The 21,446-nt window shown below is 27.0% G+C and overlaps 3 protein-coding genes and 1 long non-coding RNA gene across 10 annotated transcripts; 3 read left to right on the top strand and 1 right to left on the bottom strand.

The window, feature by feature from the left end:
• Positions 1-1,221: 1,221 nt before the first annotated feature.
• On the top strand, positions 1,222-5,832 carry LOC105152963 (uncharacterized). Of its 2 annotated transcripts, XM_087409989.1 has the most exons (9): positions 1,224-1,584; positions 1,706-1,825; positions 1,946-2,063; positions 2,212-2,479; positions 2,591-2,707; positions 2,771-2,861; positions 3,237-3,370; positions 3,557-3,689; positions 5,376-5,832. In XM_087409989.1, exons 1-9 carry the CDS (start codon positions 1,441-1,443, stop codon positions 5,430-5,432), a joined length of 1,182 nt encoding a protein of 393 aa, XP_087266115.1. In that variant the 5' UTR covers positions 1,224-1,440; the 3' UTR covers positions 5,433-5,832. The 2 variants fall into 2 exon arrangements, with proteins under 2 accessions (XP_087266116.1, XP_087266115.1); XM_087409990.1 differs by lacking the exon at positions 2,591-2,707 and having other exon boundaries at positions 1,222-1,584.
• Positions 5,833-6,645: 813 nt separating this feature from the next.
• On the top strand, positions 6,646-9,990 carry LOC105152964 (uncharacterized). Of its 6 annotated transcripts, none has more exons than XM_087409896.1 (9): positions 6,646-7,020; positions 7,142-7,261; positions 7,381-7,498; positions 7,757-7,904; positions 8,018-8,134; positions 8,201-8,291; positions 8,658-8,791; positions 8,997-9,129; positions 9,537-9,990. In XM_087409896.1, exons 1-9 carry the CDS (start codon positions 6,685-6,687, stop codon positions 9,591-9,593), a joined length of 1,254 nt encoding a protein of 417 aa, XP_087266022.1. In that variant the 5' UTR covers positions 6,646-6,684; the 3' UTR covers positions 9,594-9,990. The 6 variants fall into 6 exon arrangements, with proteins under 6 accessions (XP_087266022.1, XP_087266020.1, XP_087266021.1 ...); XM_087409894.1 differs by having other exon boundaries at positions 7,637-7,904; XM_087409897.1 differs by having other exon boundaries at positions 6,647-7,020; positions 7,814-7,904.
• On the bottom strand, positions 9,136-12,742 carry LOC147908559 (uncharacterized). The gene is made up of 5 exons (XR_015546286.1): positions 12,609-12,742; positions 12,345-12,481; positions 10,774-12,126; positions 9,441-10,468; positions 9,136-9,365 (listed from the first exon to the last, which is right to left on the bottom strand). It is a non-coding gene; the product is annotated as an uncharacterized LOC147908559 (long non-coding RNA).
• A 39-nt stretch (positions 12,743-12,781) lies between these two features.
• LOC105147248 (uncharacterized) lies at positions 12,782-20,097 on the top strand. The gene is made up of 9 exons (XM_087410008.1): positions 12,782-13,124; positions 13,246-13,365; positions 13,477-13,594; positions 13,741-14,008; positions 14,120-14,236; positions 14,300-14,390; positions 14,767-14,900; positions 15,080-15,212; positions 16,887-20,097. Exons 1-9 carry the CDS (start codon positions 12,981-12,983, stop codon positions 16,941-16,943), a joined length of 1,182 nt encoding a protein of 393 aa, XP_087266134.1. The 5' UTR covers positions 12,782-12,980; the 3' UTR covers positions 16,944-20,097.
• The last annotated feature ends 1,349 nt before the right edge of the window (positions 20,098-21,446 follow it).

The raw sequence follows: 21,446 nt of genomic DNA, 5'->3' as shown, positions 1-21,446 counted from the left end.
GGTCCACTTATATAAAAAATATAAATAAAAAGAATCATTTCAATAAATGTACACTATTAAAAACAAAATGTTTAAGTTAAAATTATCATTTAAGTTAAAATTAACAAAAATGTATGGTCGAATTTCTAAGCGTGCAAAAGTATTAAAATTAATTTAACTTTCTGCATGTTTGAAAAGTCCATTACGTCATTAAAGTCAACATTTTAAATTTAATAGTTTAATTATGTTTATTCAACAATGTGCGCAATTTGGAAAATGTACTGTTACACCGTTGATATCTAATAAGTGATATATGGTGATACTGACATTATCTAATAAATTTAATTCATTTTCAAATGATAAAACATTCCACTTAAAACTGTTAACAGTTCCGATCTTCGATTTTCTATCGAAAGATGATCTTTGAACTATGGGTACAATAACTTGGCATTCGTCAGTGTTTTGTACATATTAATAGGTTCAAAACAGATCTACAAAAGGAATATTGCATTCTACATACATGAACGCACGAACGAATAAAAGTGGTGTAATAAATAACTAATAATATATATATATATATATATATACATATATATATATAATGCATATATATATATATATTAATATGTATATAAATTATATATATATATATATATATACATATTATACCATGTACGTATAAATTTTATATATATATATATATATATATATATATGTAATACTATATGCATATATATATATAGTTTTACACACACTCATACACACATAAACACACGCACACACACACACATACATTTTCTCTTTTCTAGTTTATTACGAAGATAAACTCACTTTCAATGTGTTACAGAAACTATTAGAAATGTGAATTTATTTTTCGGATAGAGTATCAGAAACTTTTATTTATAACACCACTGTGGATATAAAAATATCCACAGTTGTATATAAAATATAATTAGCTTCAATATAAAAGGTAACATAAAATATTAATAAGCCGTACATTTCAATACTTTATGAATAAACAAATTTTGTTGAAACTTAAGGTTAAATTTAATGACCAACACTACCTTAAAAGATCAAACGTACCTTGTGAGTGTACGCATCAGAATGAAATGCATATTACAACAAAAAGCGATGAGTGCGCTTGTTCAGCCATTTATAGAGTTTCTCTATGCGAATGTTTTTTCATGGGATATAAACATCTGTTAAATTTCTTTCAATGTAATTATATCGATCGTTTAATCATGTTTTTCTTATAAAACAGTGATGAATTCTAAGTACTTTAATCTTGTGACATTATTGCATTTCGATTTGCATGCTGGCATATTAAGCAATTGAAGTTACAATTTACTAAAAGAGAAAAATTGAAATATTTTCAACCAACTGTTACTTTAATAGAATCGGAAAAAGAGAATAGGCAATTTCTTATTTTTCACAATTAAATCTACTTCAGAGTTTACAAAGATGATTTGTCTTGAGACGAAACACTTCAGGCTCAATAGATTTCTTTTGCTCGCGATTGGTTTATGGCCTCACCAGAGATCGAAACTTGCTCAAATTCAATTTATCATACTTTTTACTATTTTAATAACTTTTATTGTATTCCAGGTGATAATAAGTAATTTTTCATACGAAACAATAATTAACAGACTAGAATTTGAAATTTATAAATCGCACTAAGGAATTATTCATTTAATATGAAATTTTCAACAGAATCACTTATTTACAGTTTACAACGTTTATAACTTCAAAATGCACTATACATCTCATTACGAATGTTCTGTCTTCCGCATTTTTCTCTATTTGCTATGCGATTAAATATCATTCGTTTTGGATTAATGCCAATACTGTAAGTCAAATATTTATTATATTAGTTTCCAGACAAATATTCGTGATAAATAAATCTTCAAATATGACATTTTTTAAATATTTTATACGAAAACTGCATACAATATTATTGATGTAATAGATCAGAGTTTCACTAGACCAACTTCAGCATATTTGTAACGAAATAAAAAATAAAAACGAAATTGCTATCATAGAAAAGTATGGCCGTATAGGAAAACGTCAAACGAGAATAATTACGAGTAAGATAGTGTATATACGTTTACATTTTTAATGAATTATATTATTAATAAGAGTAAAAAATTTATAAAGCTTAAATAAATTTTACTTAAATAAATTCTTATTTCTTATACATATGTATATCATTTACTTTCAATAATTTTATGTTAGTTTTTGCCGCAAGTTGCATATCTATTTATCTCTTCCTGCCAATGGGACTTCTTATATCTGACGTAATTCTGATGATAAACAATTCCCGATCACGCTCTGCAGCGATTCATATTGCAACAGAATATTTTGTTGATCAAGAAAACTTTTCCTACTTAATTCTATTGCATACGAGCGCAGCCTTGTGCATAGGGGCAACTGCAATGGCAGCAACAGGCACTATGCTGATAGCATACCTCAAACATATTTGTGGAATGTTTAGCATAGCAAGGTAGAATGCAATACAATCATTTGTTTTATAAGTGAAATCTATTCTTTATTTATTTTCAATCAGATCTAATAAAAATTAAGAACTTACAGTAAAAAATATGTATTCATATAGTTTCCGTATTAAGAAGGCAATGGCGATTAATATGCAACAAGATGTTAATGAAGAAAAAATGGTTATAATTTATAAAAGAATGATTTATGCGATAGATATACATCGCAAAGCTACCGAGTCAGTACACATTCTGCAATATTTGTATAACATGCTCTACTAATTTTTATTTTATTTCTGAAGGTTTTCTCAAGTCTTTATAAAAAGTTTTGAAGGATCTTTCTTCTGTTTAATAGCGGCTGGTATGATTTGCTTATCCAGCACTCTTGTGCAAGTAAGGTTTATTTTTTGTTATTAAACGTGCGTATCTTTCCATGAAAGATACAGTTTTCATAATATTAAGATTAAATAAAGAAGCTTTAATTAGGATAGTATCGAAAATTAACTTTCTTCAAAAATAAAAATCATTCAAAAATTCATGATTATTCTTCGTTCACCTTTTTTTTTATAATCGTAAGATATGTGCATTATTCGCATACCTATGTCATAAAAATAATACAATTTTCTAATATCCGCGACCAATAAAGAAAATAATTTATTATGTAATGCAAGTTCTATAATTTGTCCTAAGGAATTACAGAAAAATTTCAAAATTTCTTGCTTGTAAAAAATAAAAGTAATATATATAACATATTTTATATTTTTTTAGATTATATCACATAATAGCACAGGGCAACTTGTATTACAATTTATATACATAAGTGTTCTCTACTTGTACATATTTTTGTCTAATTATACCGCACAAGATATTACAGATCACAATGAATACGTATTTGCTACAGTGTAAGAGACATTTGTATCACATTAATACTTAAGTGATTGTTTTACAATATTCTTGTAACACAATGCTGAGTTAACATAAGCATTCAAAAATAATACTACCCTTGAACGAATATACTATAATAAATATTTTTATTTTTTCATGTTATGTTTTCATAATATGTTTATTAATTTATAATTGATTTGTAGATATGATGTTGAATGGTATGTGGCTCCGTTACACATACAGAAAATGATGTTATTTCTACTGCAAAAGGGTACAAAAGCTTTTCATTTGATTCTCGGTGGTATATTCATTGCGTCTATGGAAAGTGCTGCTACGGTAAGAGATAATATATAAACCTTTTGTTCCCCGCGAATATTATAGTTTAATCAAAATAACATTCACAGTCATTCAGCATTTTGACTACTTTAGAATTATTTAGATAATGAACTAAAGTAACTCTATTAAAATAAGTTGAGAATGAAATGTAAATTAGCAGAGCTGAAAGAAATAGAATAATGAACAGCGAAAACTGTTAAATTGATACTAAATATTCATTCATTGCACCCAAGAATATTAAACGATAAATAATATTATACAATAAATCAATGTTCCTCATTTTAAAATATATTGATGAATTAATCTAAAAAAATGGATAATTTAAATAAGTAGGGAGAAGTCGCCTATATGATATTCCTTAACGTTTGAAAATTGTAACAAAAGCACCGAAGGAAGCAGAACATTTGTGTAATTAAATTAAACTTTGGTTCATTAGAAATAAAACGATACTTTTATGAAAATAAGCATTAAATTTTTATTTAAATCATAAATTTTTAAAAAAAATTTATCTTTCGATACGATTTGGAGACCGGATCATGACATTGTACCACTTTCTAAATCATACCGCGTGTCCGGTGACGGAGGAAGAGAATGGACGGAACCTTCCGCAATCGTTAATATATGTTCGAAAGATTCCTGCTTTCGTCCTCCCTCGTAATATCAAAGTGAATTTTTTTTAATTAAATCTCGCTTTGTGTGCAAATCTATGAACCGCGCTTCACCTCTGAACAATGAAAGGGAAATTTTAATATTAATAAACAAACGTAATATATCGCTGTAAGAGTCAGAAAAACGTATGTACATATATAGTGTAGAACATGTGATGTATATCATGATGATGTATTCTACAGCTGATGACAGATTTCTTAACTTCAATATAATGAAGTGTTAACTTTAACACTTGATATCTCGTTTCGCAGGACAGCTGCCACTTTTTTCTGTCAGATTTTTTATTTTATGCAAAAACGCGTCAAATGAGCTAATTTCATCCAAATCGGAAGTGGTAATTCTTCTGGATAATTACCAATATCAGTTTATATATTAAAACCTTATTCTTCTCAGTCCATATATTCTTCATAGTCTTTATGCGTTATAGGTCTTTTAATAATTCTTTGCGACCAATGCTAATCAAACGTAACCTAACAATGCATACGAGCCGCGATAATAAGAATTCGCGTCGCTGGTGAAAATCGTATGAGTGCAATATAAAGACCAGTAACAAGAACGATTTATCTAACTCCATCTATTTTTACAAATTTGCATTAACAACATAACTAACAAATATTTTGCTAATTTTATAAGATATTTGAAAAGAATTTAAATATCAATTATCACCCTTAGTACACTAAGATTCATTTATCACCTTGCACTGATAGCACTTTAAGCAAAAATTGAAAAGGCTTAAATCAGACACCAATCAAAATCAGTTTTGAATGTCACTCGTATTCAGACGGCTTCAAAGACATAACAAAAATGGCAGTTCTTAAGCCATGTTACTAGCATTACATCAGCGTCATTACTCTTAAAAAAAAATGTTTCGTTTAGAAAATACAACTGGAGATACAACTTAACCAATACGGCTTATCCAACCCTATATTGTCAATCCATTATTTTAACAGACATTCTCAACGCAGCTTCAATATAGTTTCTTACAGATTGAAATAAAAGAAGTTATTTTCATTACAGTTGATGGGTACTTCAGTATCTTACTTCACTGTTCTCTATTCTACAAGTACAAAATAATAATTGCAAAATAATTAAGACAGGTATGTATAAAAGTGAAAAAGATATGAAAAAGTAAGAGAGAGAGAGAGAAACAAAAAAGAAGAAAAATGTAAACTAATTTTTTTAAACTAAAATCGTTTAGCATTCGGTTTTAAGTGTCGCTTTCTACAAGTATCGTTTCAATTTGAAAAAAGGTAAAAATTATTAAACAAAAAAACCGTACATATTATAAAATATTTATATAAAGAAATATAGAATATAAATTGACATTATTTTAATAAGTCACAACATTGAAATGTATGTGTTAGAAAGGCTCGTGCCGCGCACCTGCGAAGTCTATTATCGCATGATTCCCACGAATAAAGTATGTATTTCTTTATGCAAAATAAATATATGTTGCATTATTGCTATAATCAAATCGATCACTTAACCATACACATTTCCAGAAAAGTGAATGACCATCATGTGTTTTTTTATCCGACAATAATATTTCCTTCTACATTACATTTAAATTAAAATAGGCAATTTAGTATAAAATTTACATAATAAAGTATTTCATTGTATTTCGAGCGATAATATTTTTAACTATAATTAAATAATTCAATGACTCGCATAATAAACAAAATATTAAGTTCCAATTTGTAACGATTTGATCGTATTATCGACCAAATCTCGTTCGAATTCGGATAATCTTGTACTTTGTACTTTAAAAAAATATATATATAGTATATAGTGTATATATATATATATATATATATATATATATACTTTTTTCTGGTTTGATACAAAAATAAACTTACATTCAATGTGTTACACAAACTATCAGAAATGTGAATTTAATTAATTTTTTCCAATAAAATATTATTAGAAACCTTTATTTACAATACTGTGGATAATGTTATATATACAAAAGTATATATAAAATATAAAGAGCTTCAATGTAAAGCGTAACATAAAATAATAAAGTATAGATTATAATAAAGTATAGATTTCAATACTTTAAGAATAAACACATTTTTTTTCAAACTTAAGATTAAATTTAATAACCAACACTATTTTAAAAGATCAAACGTACCTTGTGAGTGTACAAACTAAAATGAAACGCATATTACAATAAAATGCAATGACTGCGTTTGCGCGAATATCTATCGAGTTTCTCTATGCGAACGTTTTTCCATAGGATATAAACATCTATTAAATTTCTTTCAATGTTATGTTTTTCAATGTAATTAAATCGATCGTTTAATCATGTTTTTCTTAGAAAACCGTGATGAATTCTAAGTACTTTAATCTCGTGACATTATTGCATTTCGCTTTGCATATTAAGCAATTAAAGATACAATTTACTAAAAGAGAAAAATTGAAATATTTTCAACCAAATGTTAGTTTAATAGAATCGGAAAAAAAGAGAATAGGCAATTTCTTATTTTTCACGGTTAAATGTACTTCAGAGTTTACAAAGATGATTTGTCTTGAGACGAAACACTTCAGGCTCAATAAATTTCTTTTGCTCGCGATTGGTTTATGGCCTCACCAGAGATCGAAACTTGCTCAAATTCAATTTATCGTACTTTTTACTATTTTAACAACTTTTATTATATTTCAGGTGGCAATAAGTCATTTTTCATACGAAACAATAATTAACAGAATAGAATTCGAAACTTATTAATCACACTAAGTAATTATTCTTTTAATATGAAATTTTTAACAAAATTACTTATTTGCAGTTTACAACGTTTTTGACTTCAAAATGCACTGCAGATCTCATTATCAATGTTCTGTCCTCAGCATCTTTCTTCATTTGCTATGCGATTAAATATCATTCGTTTTGGATTAACGCCAATACTGTAAGTAAAATATTTGCTATACAGTTTCCAGACAAATATTTGTTATAAATAAATCTTCAAATTTGACATTTTTTTAATATTTTGTGGGAAAACTGCGTAAAATATTATTGATGTAATAGATCAAAGATTCACTAGAACAACTTCAGCTTGTTTGTAATGAAATAAAAAATAAAAATGAAATTGCTATCATAGAAAAGTATGGCCGTATAGGAAAACATCAAACGAGAATAATTACGAGTAAGTATAGTGCATATATGCTTACATTTTAATGAATTTTTAATAAGAGTAAAAAATTTATAAAGTTTAAATAAATTTTACTTAAATAAATTCTTGTTTATACATATGTATATCAATCACTTTCTAATTTAATGTTAGTATTTGCCGCATGTAGCATATCTATTTATCTCTTCCTGCCAATCTGGCCTCGTATATTTGATATAATTTTGGCTATAAACAATTCTCGATCACGCTCTGCAGCGATTCATATTGCAACAGAATATTTTGTTGATCAAGAAAACTTTTCCTACTTAATTCTATTGCATACGAACGCAGCCTTGTGCATAGGGGCAACTGCAATGACAGCAACAGGCACGATGCTGATTGCATACCTCAAACATATTTGTGGAATGTTTAGCATTGCAAGGTAGAATTCAATATGATCATTTGTTTTATAAAATGAAATCTATTCTTTGTTCATTTTCAATCAGATCTAAAAAAAAATTAAGAACTTACAGTAAAAAATATGTATTCATATAGTTTCCGTATTAAGAAGGCAATGGCGATTAATATGCAACAAGATGTTAATGAAGAAAAAATGGTTATAATTTATAAAAGAATGATCTGTGCGATAGACATTCATCGCAAAGCTACAGAGTCAGTACACATTCTGCAATATCTGTATAACGTGCTCTACTATAATAATTTGTTTTATTTCTGAAGGTTTTCTCAAGTGTTTATAAAAAGTTTTGAAGGATCTTTCTTCTGTTTAATAGCGGCTAGTATGGTTTGCTTAACCAGCACTCTTGTGCAAGTAAGTTTTATTTTTTGTTATTAAACGTGCGTATCTTTCCATGACAGTTTTCGTAATATTAAGATTGAATAAAGAGTCTTTAATTAGAACAATATGGAAAAATAACTTTCTTCAAAAATAAAAATCATTCAAAAACTCATGACTATTCTTCGTTCACCTTTTTTTTAATCGTAAGATATGTGCATTCTTCGCATACTTATGCCACAAAAATAATAGTTTTCTAATATACGCGAACAATAAAAAAAATAATTTATAACGTAACGCAAGTTCTATAATTTGTCCTAAGGAATTACAGAAAAATTTGAAAATTTCTTGCTTATAAAAAATTAAAATAATATATTTAACATATGTTTTATATTTTTTTAGATTATTTCATATAATAGCACAGGGCAACTTGTATTACAACTTATATACATAACTGGTCACTATATGTACATGTTTTTGTCCAATTATACCGCACAAGATATTACAGATCATAATGAATACGTATTTGCTACAGTGTAAGAGACATTTGTATCATACATTAATAATTAAGTGATCGCTTTATAAATTCTTGTAACAAAATCTGAATTAACAAAAATATTCAAAAATAATACTCAAATAATGCAAATATTCTTGAACGAATATACTATAACATATTATATTATAACAAATATTTTTATTTTTTTATGTTAGATTTTATATTAATTTATTATTGATTTGTAGATATGATGTTGAATGGTATGTGGCTCCGTTACATGTACAGAAAATGATGTTATTTTTACTGCAAAAAGGTACAAAGGCTTTTCATTTGATTCTCGGTGGAATATTCATTGCGTCTATGGAAAGTGCTGCTACGGTAAGAGACATATATAAACCTTTTGTTCCCCGCGAATATTATTGTTTAATCGAAAATAATAACATTCACAGTCATTCAAAATGTAAAGACTTAAATAAAAAATAAATTGTAAAGACTTAAATCAGACACCAAACAAAATCAATTTTGAATGTCACTCGTAAAAACGGCTAAAAGACAAAACAAAAATGGCAGTCCTTGGCAAGCCATGTTGCTAGCGTTACATCAGCGTCATTACTCTTAAAAAAAATGTTTCATTTAGAAAATACAATGGAGATACCATTTAACCAATGATACGACTTATCCAACTCCACCTTATATTGTTAATCCATTATTTTAACAGACATTCTCCACACAGCTTCAATATAGCTTCTTACAGATTGAAACAAAACAAGTTATTTTCATTACAGTTGATGGGTACTTCAATATCTTACTTCACTGTCCTCTATTCTACAAGTACGAAATAATAATTGCAAAATAATTAAGACAAGTATTTATAAAAGTGAAAGAGATATGAGAAAGTAAGAGAGAGAGAAACAAAAAAGAAGAAAAATATAAACTATTATAATTTGACCAAAATCGTTTAGCACTCGAGTTTAAGTGTCGCTTCCTATAAGTATCGTTTCAATTCGAAAAAAGGTGAAAATTATTAAACAATCGTACATATTATAAAATATTTATATAAAAAATATAGAATTTAGAATTGACATTACATTAATGAGTCACAACATTGCAATGTATGTGTCAAAAAGGGTCGTGCCGCGCACCTGCGAAGTCTATTATCGCACGATTCCCTCGAATAAAGTATGTATTTCTTTATGCTTATTATAAATAAATATATGTTGCATTATTGCTATAATCAAATCGATCATACACCTTTAACCATATACCTTTTCCAGAAAAGTGAATTACCATTATGTGTTTTTTTTATCCGACAATAATATTTCCTCTACATTATATTTAAATTAAAATAGATAAATCAGCTTAAAATTTACATAAAAAAGTATGTCATTGTATTCCAAGCACGGTAATATTTTTGACTATAATTAAATAATTCAATGATTCGCACAATACACAAAATATTAAGTTCCAATTTATAGTGATTTGAATAATGCAACTAGATGTATCAGAAAAAACAATAGATTTTTCATATTACTGTAATCTTTTTATTTATAACAATTCAATGTTAGTATCATCGAAGATATAATATTATAATAACATATATCATAATAAAAATTAAAAAAAGTTTAATTTGAAATCATATCAATTCTTCCGTTGATTTTATACTTACATTAATTTATTGTACATATTTAGAAAAAGCAGATCTTCGAGAATTTTCTCACTGAATGAAAGAAACGCTAATTTTAATATAATACGAGATAAAAAATGATTTTTTACTGTTTAGAATATTTATGACTCTAAAAACCAGGTTTACTTAAAAATGTTTTCTTTTGATATATTATTATTGTACTATTTACAATCAAATATAATTCGTTTAGTATTAAAATAAAAATTGTATGAGTAAAATAATTATTTATATATGTTATATGTTGTACTATAAAAGGTCACACAAAAAGTTCCTGGAATTAATTTGTAACACAAAATAATAATTAATTTTACAATACAGAAATAATTAATTTTACTTACATTTATATAAGATTTCTTTTAAAGTAGTTTAACGTTATGAAGTTTTCAGTCGAAGGGCAGGATAAATTATCAAATTATCACTGATTTTCGCAATCAAGTTTCGTTCCTCATAGAATGAAGGTTTGTATCGAGTCTAAATATTTTCATCTCAATCGGATTCTCTTACTCGCTCTTGGCTTATGATCATATTATCGGTCATATCCCGTTCGAATTGCGATAACCTTGTATTTTCGAATTCAAATAAGTTATATAATTTCCTATGTTAATATATTCTATATTATATGCAGGATATTTAATTGTATTATATATACATATATTTATTAAGAATGTGTGGATACACGATAAAATTTTTGATTCGGGGATTCCCGAATTTCTATTCGGAATCCGATGTTCAACTCGGGACAATATTTTTCTGATCACTCCTACATTTTTAAGTTTAGAAACGTTTCCATATGTAATTAATGTTTTATGTAATTAAATGCAAGAATTTATAAAGAAAAAAATCAATTTACGAAAAATTGTTCTATTTTAAAATGAAGTGTAGAAAGTATAAATTTTCAACGATATCTGACATTTTTTGCTTCGTTATTACTGCGGTATTTACTTCGATATTTACTCCGTATGGCCGAAAATGTTACGAGCATCAGAAAACAATCGTTCGTTCGAGACTTGAGGAATAGCGAGATATTTTCTAGTTACTGCTGCTAATATATATCGGGAATCGTATAACGTTTTACTTCCACCAATCAATTATTTTGGTTTGCTTAGATACTATATGTTCTGTAAAGTCTAGATATTTTATGTTTTATACGTAAAGAATGCAAATAAATTTGTTTCTTTTTCCTCTTTGGATCATCCAAAGCCTCTTAAAAAAACATCGCTAACTTATATTTCGGTCCACTTACATAAAAAATATAAATAAAAAAAATCATTTCAATAAATGTACACAATTAAAAGGAAAATGTTTAAGTTAAATGTTTAAAATTAACATTTAAGTTAAAATTAACAAAAAAATGTATGGTGGAATTTCTAAGCAAAAGTACTAAAATTAATAGAACATTCTTTCTGCATGTCTGAAAAGTCCAATACGTCATTAAAATCATCATTGTAGTTTTAATTATTTTATTCAACAATGTGCGCAATTTTGAAAATGTACTGATACACCGTTGATATGTAATAAGTGATGTATGGTGATACTGACAGTATCTAATAAATTTAATTAATTTTCAAATGATAAAATATTCCGCTTTAAACAGTCAACAGTCCCGATCTTTGATTCCCTATCGAAAGACGATCTTTGGGTACAATAACATTCAACAATGTTTTGCATTCCATAATAGGTTGAAAACAGATCTATAAAAGGAATATTGCATTCTATACACAAGAAAGCACGAATATAAAAGTGGTGTAATAAATAATTTATAATAATAAATATATATAATGCATATATATATTAATATGTATATATAAATAATATATATGTATATATATTATATATACTCACATATATATATATATATATATATATACATACATATACCATACATTGTCTAGTTTGAAGATAAACTCACTTTCAATGTGTTACACAAACTGTTAGAAATGTGAATATAATTAATTTTTTCGAATAGAGTATTATCAGGAACTTTTTTATTTATAACACCACTATGAATGATGTTATATAAAAATGTTGTATATAAAATATAAATAGCTTCAATATAAAAGGTAACATAAAATATTAATAAATCGTAGATTTCAATACTTAATGAATAAACAAATTTTGTTGAAACTTAAGGTTAAATTTAATGACCAACACTACCTTAAAAGATCAAACGTACCTTGTGAGTGTACGCATTAGAATGAAACGCATATTACAATAAAAAGTGACGAGTGCGCTTGCTCAGCCATCTATCGAGTTTCTCTATGCGAATGTTTTTTCATGGGATATAAACATCTGTTAAATTTCTTTCAATGTAATTAAATCGATCGTTTAATCATGTTTTTCTTATAAAACGGTGATGAATTCTAAGTACTTTAATCTCGTGACATTATTGCATTTCGATTTGCATGCTGGCATATTAAGCAATTGAAGTTACAATTTACTAAAAGAGAAAAATTGATATATTTTCAACCAACTGTTAGTTTAATAGAAAAAGAGAATAGGCAATTTCTTATTTTTCACAGTTAAATGTACTTCAGAGTTTACAAAGATGATTTGTCTTGAGGCGAAACACTTCAGGCTCAATAGATTTCTTTTGCTCGCGATTGGTTTATGGCCTCACCAGAGATCAAAACTTGCTCAAATTCAATTTATCATACTTTTTACTATTTTAATAACTTTTATTGTATTCCAGGTGATAATAAGTGATTTTTCATACGAAACAATAATTAACAGACTAGAATTTGAAATTTATAAATCGCACTAAGGAATTATTCATTTAATATGAAATTTTCAACAGAATCACTTATTTACAGTTTACAACGTTTATAACTTCAAAATGCACTATACATCTCATTACGAATGTTCTGTCTTCCGCATTTTTCTCTATTTGCTATGCGATTAAATATCATTCCTTTTGGATTAACGCCAATACTGTAAGTCAAATATTTATTATATAGTTTCCAGACAAATATTCGTGATAAAAAAATCTTCAAATATGACATTTTTTAAATATTTTATACAAAACAATATTATTGATGTAATAGATCAGAGTTTCACTAGACCAACTTCAGCATATTTGTAACGAAATAAAAAATAAAAACGAAATTGCTATCATAGAAAAATATGGCCGTATAGGAAAACGTCAAACAAGAATAATTACGAGTAAGATAGTGTATATATGTTTACATTTTTAATGAATTACAATATTAATAAGAGTAAAAAATTTATAAAGCTTAAATAAATTTTATTTAAATAAATTCTTATTTCTTATACATATGTATATCATTTACTTTCTAATTTAATGTTAGTTTTTGCCGCATGTTGCATATCTATTTATCTCTTCCTGCCAATGGGGCTTCTTATATCTGATGTAATTCTGGCTATAAACAATTCCCGATCACGCTCTGCAGCGATTCATATTGCAACAGAATATTTTGTTGATCAAGAAAACTTTTCCTATTTAATTCTATTGCATACGAGCGCAGCCTTGTGCATAGGGGGAACTGCAATGACAGCAACAGGCACGATGCTGATAGCATATCTCAAACATATTTGTGGAATGTTTAGCATTGCAAGGTAGAATTCAATACAATCATTTGTTTTATAAGTGAAATCTATTCTTTGTTTATTTTCAATCAGATCTAAAAAAAATTAAGAACTTACAGTAAAAAATATGTATTCATATAGTTTCCGTATTAAGAAGGCAATGGCAATTAATATGCAACAAGATGTTAATGAAGAAAAAATGGTTATAATTTATAAAAGAATGATCTATGCGATAGACATTCATCGCAAAGCTACAGAGTCAGTACACATTCTGCAATATCTGTATAACGTGCTCTACTAATTTTTATTTTATTTCTGAAGGTTTTCTCAAGTATTTATAAAAAGTTTTGAAGGATCTTTCTTCTGTTTAATAGCGGCTGGTATGATTTGCTTATCCAGCACTCTTGTGCAAGTAAGATTTATTTTTTGTTATTAAACGTGCGTATCTTTTCATGAAAGATACAGTTTTCATAATATTAAGATTAAATAAAGAATCTTTAATTAGGATAGTATCTAAAAATAACTATGTTCAAAAATAAAAATCATTCAAAAATTCATGATTATTCTTCGTTCACCTTTTTTTTATAATCGTAAGATATGTGCATTATTTGCATACCTATGTCATAAAAATAATACAATTTTGTAATATCCGCGACCAATAAAGAAAATAATTTATTATGTAATGCAAGTTCTATAATTTGTCCTAAGGAATTACAGAAAAATTTCAAAATTTCTTGCTCGTAAAAAATAAAAGTAATATATATAACATATGTTTTATATTTTTTTAGATTATATCATATAATAGCACAGGGCAACTTATATTACAATTTATATACATAAGTGTTCTCTACTTGTACATATTTTTGTCTAATTATACCGCACAAGATATTACAGATCACAATGAATACGTATTTGCTACAGTGTAAGAGACATTTGTATCACATTAATACTTAAGTGATTGTTTTACAATATTCTTGTAACAAAATGCTGAGTTAACATAAGCATTCAAAAATAATACTATTCTTGAACGAATATACTATATTTTTATTTTTTCATGTTATGTTTTCATATTATGTTTATTAATTTATGATTGATTTGTAGATATGATGTTGAATGGTATGTGGCTCCATTACACATACAGAAAATGATGTTATTTCTACTGCAAAAGGGTACAAAAGCTTTTCATTTGATTCTCGGTGGAATATTCATTGCGTCTATGGAAAGTGCTGCTACGGTAAGAGATAATATATAAACCTTTTGTTCCCCGCGAATATTATTGTTTAATCGGAAATAATAACATTCACAGTCATTTGACTACTTTAGAATTATTTAGATAATGAACTAAAGTAACTCTATTAAAATAAGTTGAAAATGAAATGTAAATTAGCAGAGCTGAAAGAAATAGAATAATGAACAGCGAAAACTGTTAAATTGATACTATATATTTATTTGGTGTATTGCACTCAAGAATATTATACAATAAATAATATTATACAATAAATCAACCTTCCTCATTTTAAAATATATTGATGGATTAATCTAAAAAAAATGGATAATTTAAATAAGTAGGGAGAGGTCGCCTATATGACATTCCTTAACGTTTAAACAAAATTGTAACAAAAGCACCGAAGGAAGCAGAACATTTGTGTAATTAAATTAAACTTTGGTTCATTAGAAATAAAACGATACTTTTACGAAAATAAGCATTAAATTTTTATTTAAAATTTTTAAAAAAAGTTTATCTGTTGAATTTGAAGACCGAATGACATTGTACCACTTTCTAAATTATACCGCGTGCCTGGGGACGGAGGAAGAGAATGGACGGAACCCTCCGCAATCGTTAATATATGTTCGAAAGATTCCTGCTCTCGTCCTCTCTCGTAAAGTCAAAGTGAATTTTTTTTAATTAAATCTCGCTTTGGGTGCAAATCTATGAACCGCGCTTCACCTCGGAACAATGAAAGGGAAATTTTAATATTAATAAACAAACGTAATATATCGCTGTAAGAGTCAGAAAAACGTATGCACATGTATAGAATATGTTGATGTATATCATGATGATGTATTCCACAGCTGTGACAGATTTCTTAACTTCAATATAATCAAGTGTTAACTTTAACACTTAATATCTCGTTTCGCAGAACAGCCCCCACTTTTTTCTATCAGATTTTTTTATTTTATGCAAAAACGCGTCAAATGAGCTAATTTCATCCAAATCAGAAGTGGTAATTCTTCTGGATAATTACCAATATCAGTTTATATATTAAAACCTTATTCTTCTCAGTCCTTATATTCTTCAGAGTCTTTATGCGTTATAGGTCTTTTAATAATTCTTTGCGACCGATGCTAATCAAACGTAACGTAACAATGCATACGAGCCGCGATAATAAGAACTCGCGTCGCTGGTGAAAATCGTATGGGTACAATATAAAGACCAATAACTAGAACGATTTATCTAACTCCATCTATTTTTATAAATTTGCATTAACAACATAATTAACAAATATTTTGCTAATTTTATGAGATATTCGAAAAGAATTTAAATATCGATTGTCACCCTGTAATACACTAAGATTCATTTATCACCTTGTACTGATAGTACTTTAAGTAAATTGTACAAAGACTTAAATCAGACACCAAACAAAATCACTTTTGAATGTCACTCGTAAACAGACGGCTCAAAGACATAACAAAAATGGCAGTTCTTAAGCCATGTTACTAGAGTTACATCAGCGTCATTACTCTTAAAAAAAAATGTTTTGTTTAGAAAATACAATGGAGATACAACTTAACCAATACGGCTTATCCAACTACTATATTGTCAATCCATTATTTTAACAGACATTCTCCACGCAGCTTCAATATAGTTTCTTACAGATTGAAATAAAAGAAGTTATTTTTGTTACAGTTGATGGGTACTTCAGTATCTTACTTCACTGTTCTCTATTCTACAAATACAAAATAATAATTGCAAAATAATTAAGACAGGTATGTATAAAAGTGAAAAAGTAAGAGAGAGAGAGAAACAAAAAAGAAGAAAAATGTAAATTAATTTTTTTAAACTAAAATCGTTTAGCACTCGGTTTTAAGTGTCGCTTTCTGTAAGTATCGTTTCAATTTGAAAAAAGATAAAAATTATTAAACAAAAAAACCGTACATATTATAAAATATTTATATAAAAAAATATAGAATTTAAAATTGTCATTATATTAATAAGTCACAACATTGAAATGTATGTGTTAGAAAGGCTCGTGCCGCGCACCTGCGAAGTCTATTATCGCACGATTCTCTCGAATAAAGTATGTATTTCTTCATGCAAAATAAATATATGTTGCATTATTGCTATAATCAAATCGACCGCTTAACCATACACATTTTCCAAAAAAGTGAATTACCATCATGTGTTTTTTATCCGACAATAACACTTCCTGCCGCATTGCATTTAAACAATAGGCAATTCAACTTAAAATTAACACAAAAAAGTATTTTATTATATTTCAAGCACGTTAATAGTTTTAATTGTAATTATATCATTCAATAATCGCATAATAAACAAAATATTAAGTTCTAATTTGTAAAGCGATTTGAATAAAGAAATGAGATCTATCAGAAAGGACAATAGATTTTTCATACTGCAATCTTTTTAATTATAACAATTCAATGTTAGTATCATCGAAGATATATAAATTACAATAACATATTATAATAAAAATTTAAAAAAAGTTTAATTTGAAATTATATCAATTTTTTTTTGTACCTACATTAATTTATTGTATATATTTAGAAGAAATAGATAATCTTCAAGAATTTTCTCACTAAATAAAAGAAACACTATTTCTGACATAATATTAGGTCGGGGAAAAAGTTTCTTCGTATTTAAAAAAAATTTTTTGCAAAAGTTTTTCATTTGTTGCAAAATTTTCGTTACAATTATATTATTCGTTAGAGCAAAGTTTTAGCTTTAAGAATCTGTTTTTAAAATTGCGGTGTGATGATTTTTATCGGAGTTACGAGCAATCAAAGTTAGAATGCTCCTTTACTTAATTCGCGAATAACTCAGTAACAAAAAATAGGAACATTTTTAAAAAATGATTTTGTAGGAAAAGCTTCGAGCTTTCACGATAGGTAATCGAAAATTTTTGTAAATTTTTTTTGGACACGTGAGAGACCCTCAAAGTGAAAAGAAAAATTTTCATCTTTTTCAGCTCGCAGTTTTTTTGATGTAAAAATTATCAAACTCACAGAAACTGAAAAAATATAGTAATCTTTCGAAAGTAGAGATTTCAAGCTTTAAAACTCTCTTTTAAAATTGAAATTTCATTTATTTTTGACGAAGATATTGTATATACAATTTTGAATTAAAAAATACGAAGAAACTTTTTTCCCAACCTAATATTATACAATGTATAAAATCATTTTTTACAGTTTAGAATATTTATGACTCTAAAAAGCAGATTTACTTAACAATGTTTTCTTTTTGTATTATTATTGTTCAATTTACAATCAAATACAATTTGTTTAGTATTAAAATAAAAATTGTACGAGTAAAATAATTATTTATATATATTGTACTATAATAAAAGGTCACACAAAAAGTTCCTGGAATTAATTTGTAACACAAAATAATAATTAATTTTACAATACAGATATAACTAATTTTATTTATATTTGTATAAGATTTCTTTTAAAATAGTTCCTTTGAGTACGACCCTTACAAATTTACTAATGTTTGAAAGCATTCCTAGAAATCATTCTGATACTATTCAGTATTCTTATCGCATTTGCAATTGATATGCTTTGCTGCAATTGATATGCAATTGATATGCTATTACTTCCTCAATACTCAGCAAGAAGCGTTATTTTTTCATGTAAGTCGAAATCTTTCGTCATGTTAGAAATGTAGTGAGAGAAATGTTTGGAAAAATGGATGTACAAAACAATTTGATTTCTTTTGCATGAAACCTGCACATCGATCATTAGATGTCAAGCAGTATCTTGCTAGGCATAATGTCACGAGTGTCACAGACCATCCGCTATATATGTTTTCACGACTTAGTATCGCTTTACTTTTTCCTGTTTCCGCTAAAAAAGTTTTGAAGGTTCGCTTGGGTACAAATATGACTGAAAATGCGTCGAAAGTGATGAAAGACCTGTCGGAAAATGATTTTCAGGAATACTTCCAAATACTAACAAATGTTAACAAATATATACAGCTATCTATTTTGAATGAAATGTGTAAATAAAACGATGATTCATGTTGTAAAATTAACCTTACACTATTATTAATGTCATCTAATTTAATAGACTTTGAATTACATAAATTAAATTCAATTTTATGATACTAAATTAAATTTAATGTATCTGCAACTGTATTATGTATACATATATTTATTAGGAATGTGTGGGTACCTGAATTTCAGAATAAAATTTTTGATTCGGGACCCGAAACTCTATTCGAAACCCGATATTCAATTCGGGATAGTATTTTTCTGACCGCTCCTTTAAATTTTTTAGTTTAAAAACGTTTCTATATATATCATGTAATTAAATGCAAGAATTCATAGAAAAAAAAATCAATTTGTGAAAAATTTTTTTATTTTAAATTAAAGTGTAGAAAGTATAACTTTTCGACGATTTCTAATATTAATTTTTTACTTCGTTATTAGGGGAGACTGGGGCTAATAGTCTCATTTTTCAATTTCGAATTTTTACAGAATTAAGAGATTTATCGAAAAAATGAATTCTACATCAATTACTACATACATTTGACTACCTAATAATATTTTAATAATAAGGGAAAACTGATAACTAATATGAAAAAAAAATGCATTTTTCTAATACATTCCATCTGATTCAATCCCGGGACCGGAGTAATTCGACTAAGATTATTAAAATAAAGATTAATATATTTTAAGCTACATCTTTAGCTACATATTAATGAAACTTTTATAAAAATATATTTTAAACACAAACATTCGCTTCGCAGGGCAAACAATATTTCTTTTTGCAAAATTTATTCATTTCGTGCAAAAAAAATTTGTTAGACTTTTTATTTCTTTATTAAGTAAGAACTACACTTACAAATATCTCAGACAACCATGTACGATAATAAAACAAAACTTCAACAATAAAAATATTTATGTAGGTGTACGATTTTTTAAAATTGTGGCATAACTTCTATCATAGATGTGTTCGCAACAAGATGTTACAGCAGACTTAGCGGCAGTCGCTGCTCAAACACTTTACGCATGTCTCGCGTGTTTTGTTTTTAATGCCTCGATTATTCTATTTATCCCTATATTCAACTGACTATGCCCTACTTCGGTATTTACTTCGGTATTTACTTCGTATGGCCGCAACAATATTATAAGAATCAGGAAATAATCGTTCGCTAGAGACTTGATTTGCAGGAATAGCGAGATACTGTCTAATTACTGCTGCTAACATCGGAAATCGTATATCGTTATACCAATATCATTCCATCAATTTATAATGTCGGTTCATTCAAATACTATATTTTCTACAAAGTATACGCATTTATTTCTTTATATGTGAAAAATGTAAATAAATTTGTTTCTTTTTCCTCTTTAGACTATCCAAAGCGTCGTGTAAAAACTTCGCTAATTTATACTTCGGTTCACATATATAAAAAATAAAAATAAAAAGAATCATTTCAATAAATGTACACTACTAAAAGCAAAATGTTAATTTTAACTTAAAAATGTATGGTGGAATTTCTAAGGCATGCAAAAATATTAATATTAATTTAACTTTCTGCATGTCTGAAAAAAATTCCACTATACGTCATTAAAATCAACATTTTAGTTTAATTATGTTTACTCAACAGTGTATGCAATTTGGAAAATGTTATACCGTTAATATGTGATAATTGATACTAAATGATATGGTGATACTGAAAGTATCTAGTAAATTTATTTCATTTTCAAATGATAAAATATACAGCTTTAAACTGTCAACAGTTCCTGAAATCTTTGATTTCCTATCGAAAGATGATCTTCGAACCATAGATATAATAATCTGTCATACATTAATGTTTTGCATTCCATAATAGATTCAAAACAGATTTACAAAAAAGGAATATTGCATTCTATATACACACGCACGCACTCACGCATGCACATATAGAAGTGATGTTATAAATAATATATTATATATATATATACATGTATATATAAATAATATATATATATGATATATATTATATAGTATATATTATATACATATTATATCATGTATGTATAAATTTTATTTATATATATAAGGTATAGTAAAAAGAAATCCATCATTTTTCCAATGGATGGCTTTAGTAATCTGTATCTCGCGTTGTATAAGTATATGATCGGGTTACGCTAGATGGTGTTGGAAAGATAAGATTTCGTATTAAAAAAACAGACAATTCTCAGACAATTTTATGATTGCTTGAGTATTGTTTGAGCGCGCGTCAAAG

Source organism: Acromyrmex echinatior, chromosome 9 (assembly GCF_024713525.1).
Source record: "Acromyrmex echinatior isolate Ae372 chromosome 9, ASM2471352v2, whole genome shotgun sequence".
NCBI classification, from domain to species: Eukaryota; Metazoa; Arthropoda; class Insecta; order Hymenoptera; family Formicidae; genus Acromyrmex; species Acromyrmex echinatior.
This window is presented reverse-complemented; position numbering and strand designations above follow the sequence as displayed.

Coding starts and splice junctions, on each gene's coding strand:
- LOC105152964 (XM_087409894.1), top strand. CDS start 6,685: ATGAATTCTAAGTACTTTAATCTCGTGACATTATTGCATTTCGCTTTG. Junction 8,292..8,657: donor TAACCAGCACTCTTGTGCAA/GTAAGTTTTATT, acceptor ATATTTTTTTAG/ATTATTTCATATAATAGCAC. Junction 8,792..8,996: donor GAATACGTATTTGCTACAGT/GTAAGAGACATT, acceptor ATTGATTTGTAG/ATATGATGTTGAATGGTATG.
- LOC105147248 (XM_087410008.1), top strand. CDS start 12,981: ATGATTTGTCTTGAGGCGAAACACTTCAGGCTCAATAGATTTCTTTTG. Junction 14,009..14,119: donor GGAATGTTTAGCATTGCAAG/GTAGAATTCAAT, acceptor GTATTCATATAG/TTTCCGTATTAAGAAGGCAA. Junction 15,213..16,886: donor CTATGGAAAGTGCTGCTACG/GTAAGAGATAAT, acceptor TTTTTGTTACAG/TTGATGGGTACTTCAGTATC.
- LOC105152963 (XM_087409989.1), top strand. CDS start 1,441: ATGATTTGTCTTGAGACGAAACACTTCAGGCTCAATAGATTTCTTTTG. Junction 1,826..1,945: donor TTTGGATTAATGCCAATACT/GTAAGTCAAATA, acceptor TTGATGTAATAG/ATCAGAGTTTCACTAGACCA. Junction 3,690..5,375: donor CTATGGAAAGTGCTGCTACG/GTAAGAGATAAT, acceptor TTTTCATTACAG/TTGATGGGTACTTCAGTATC.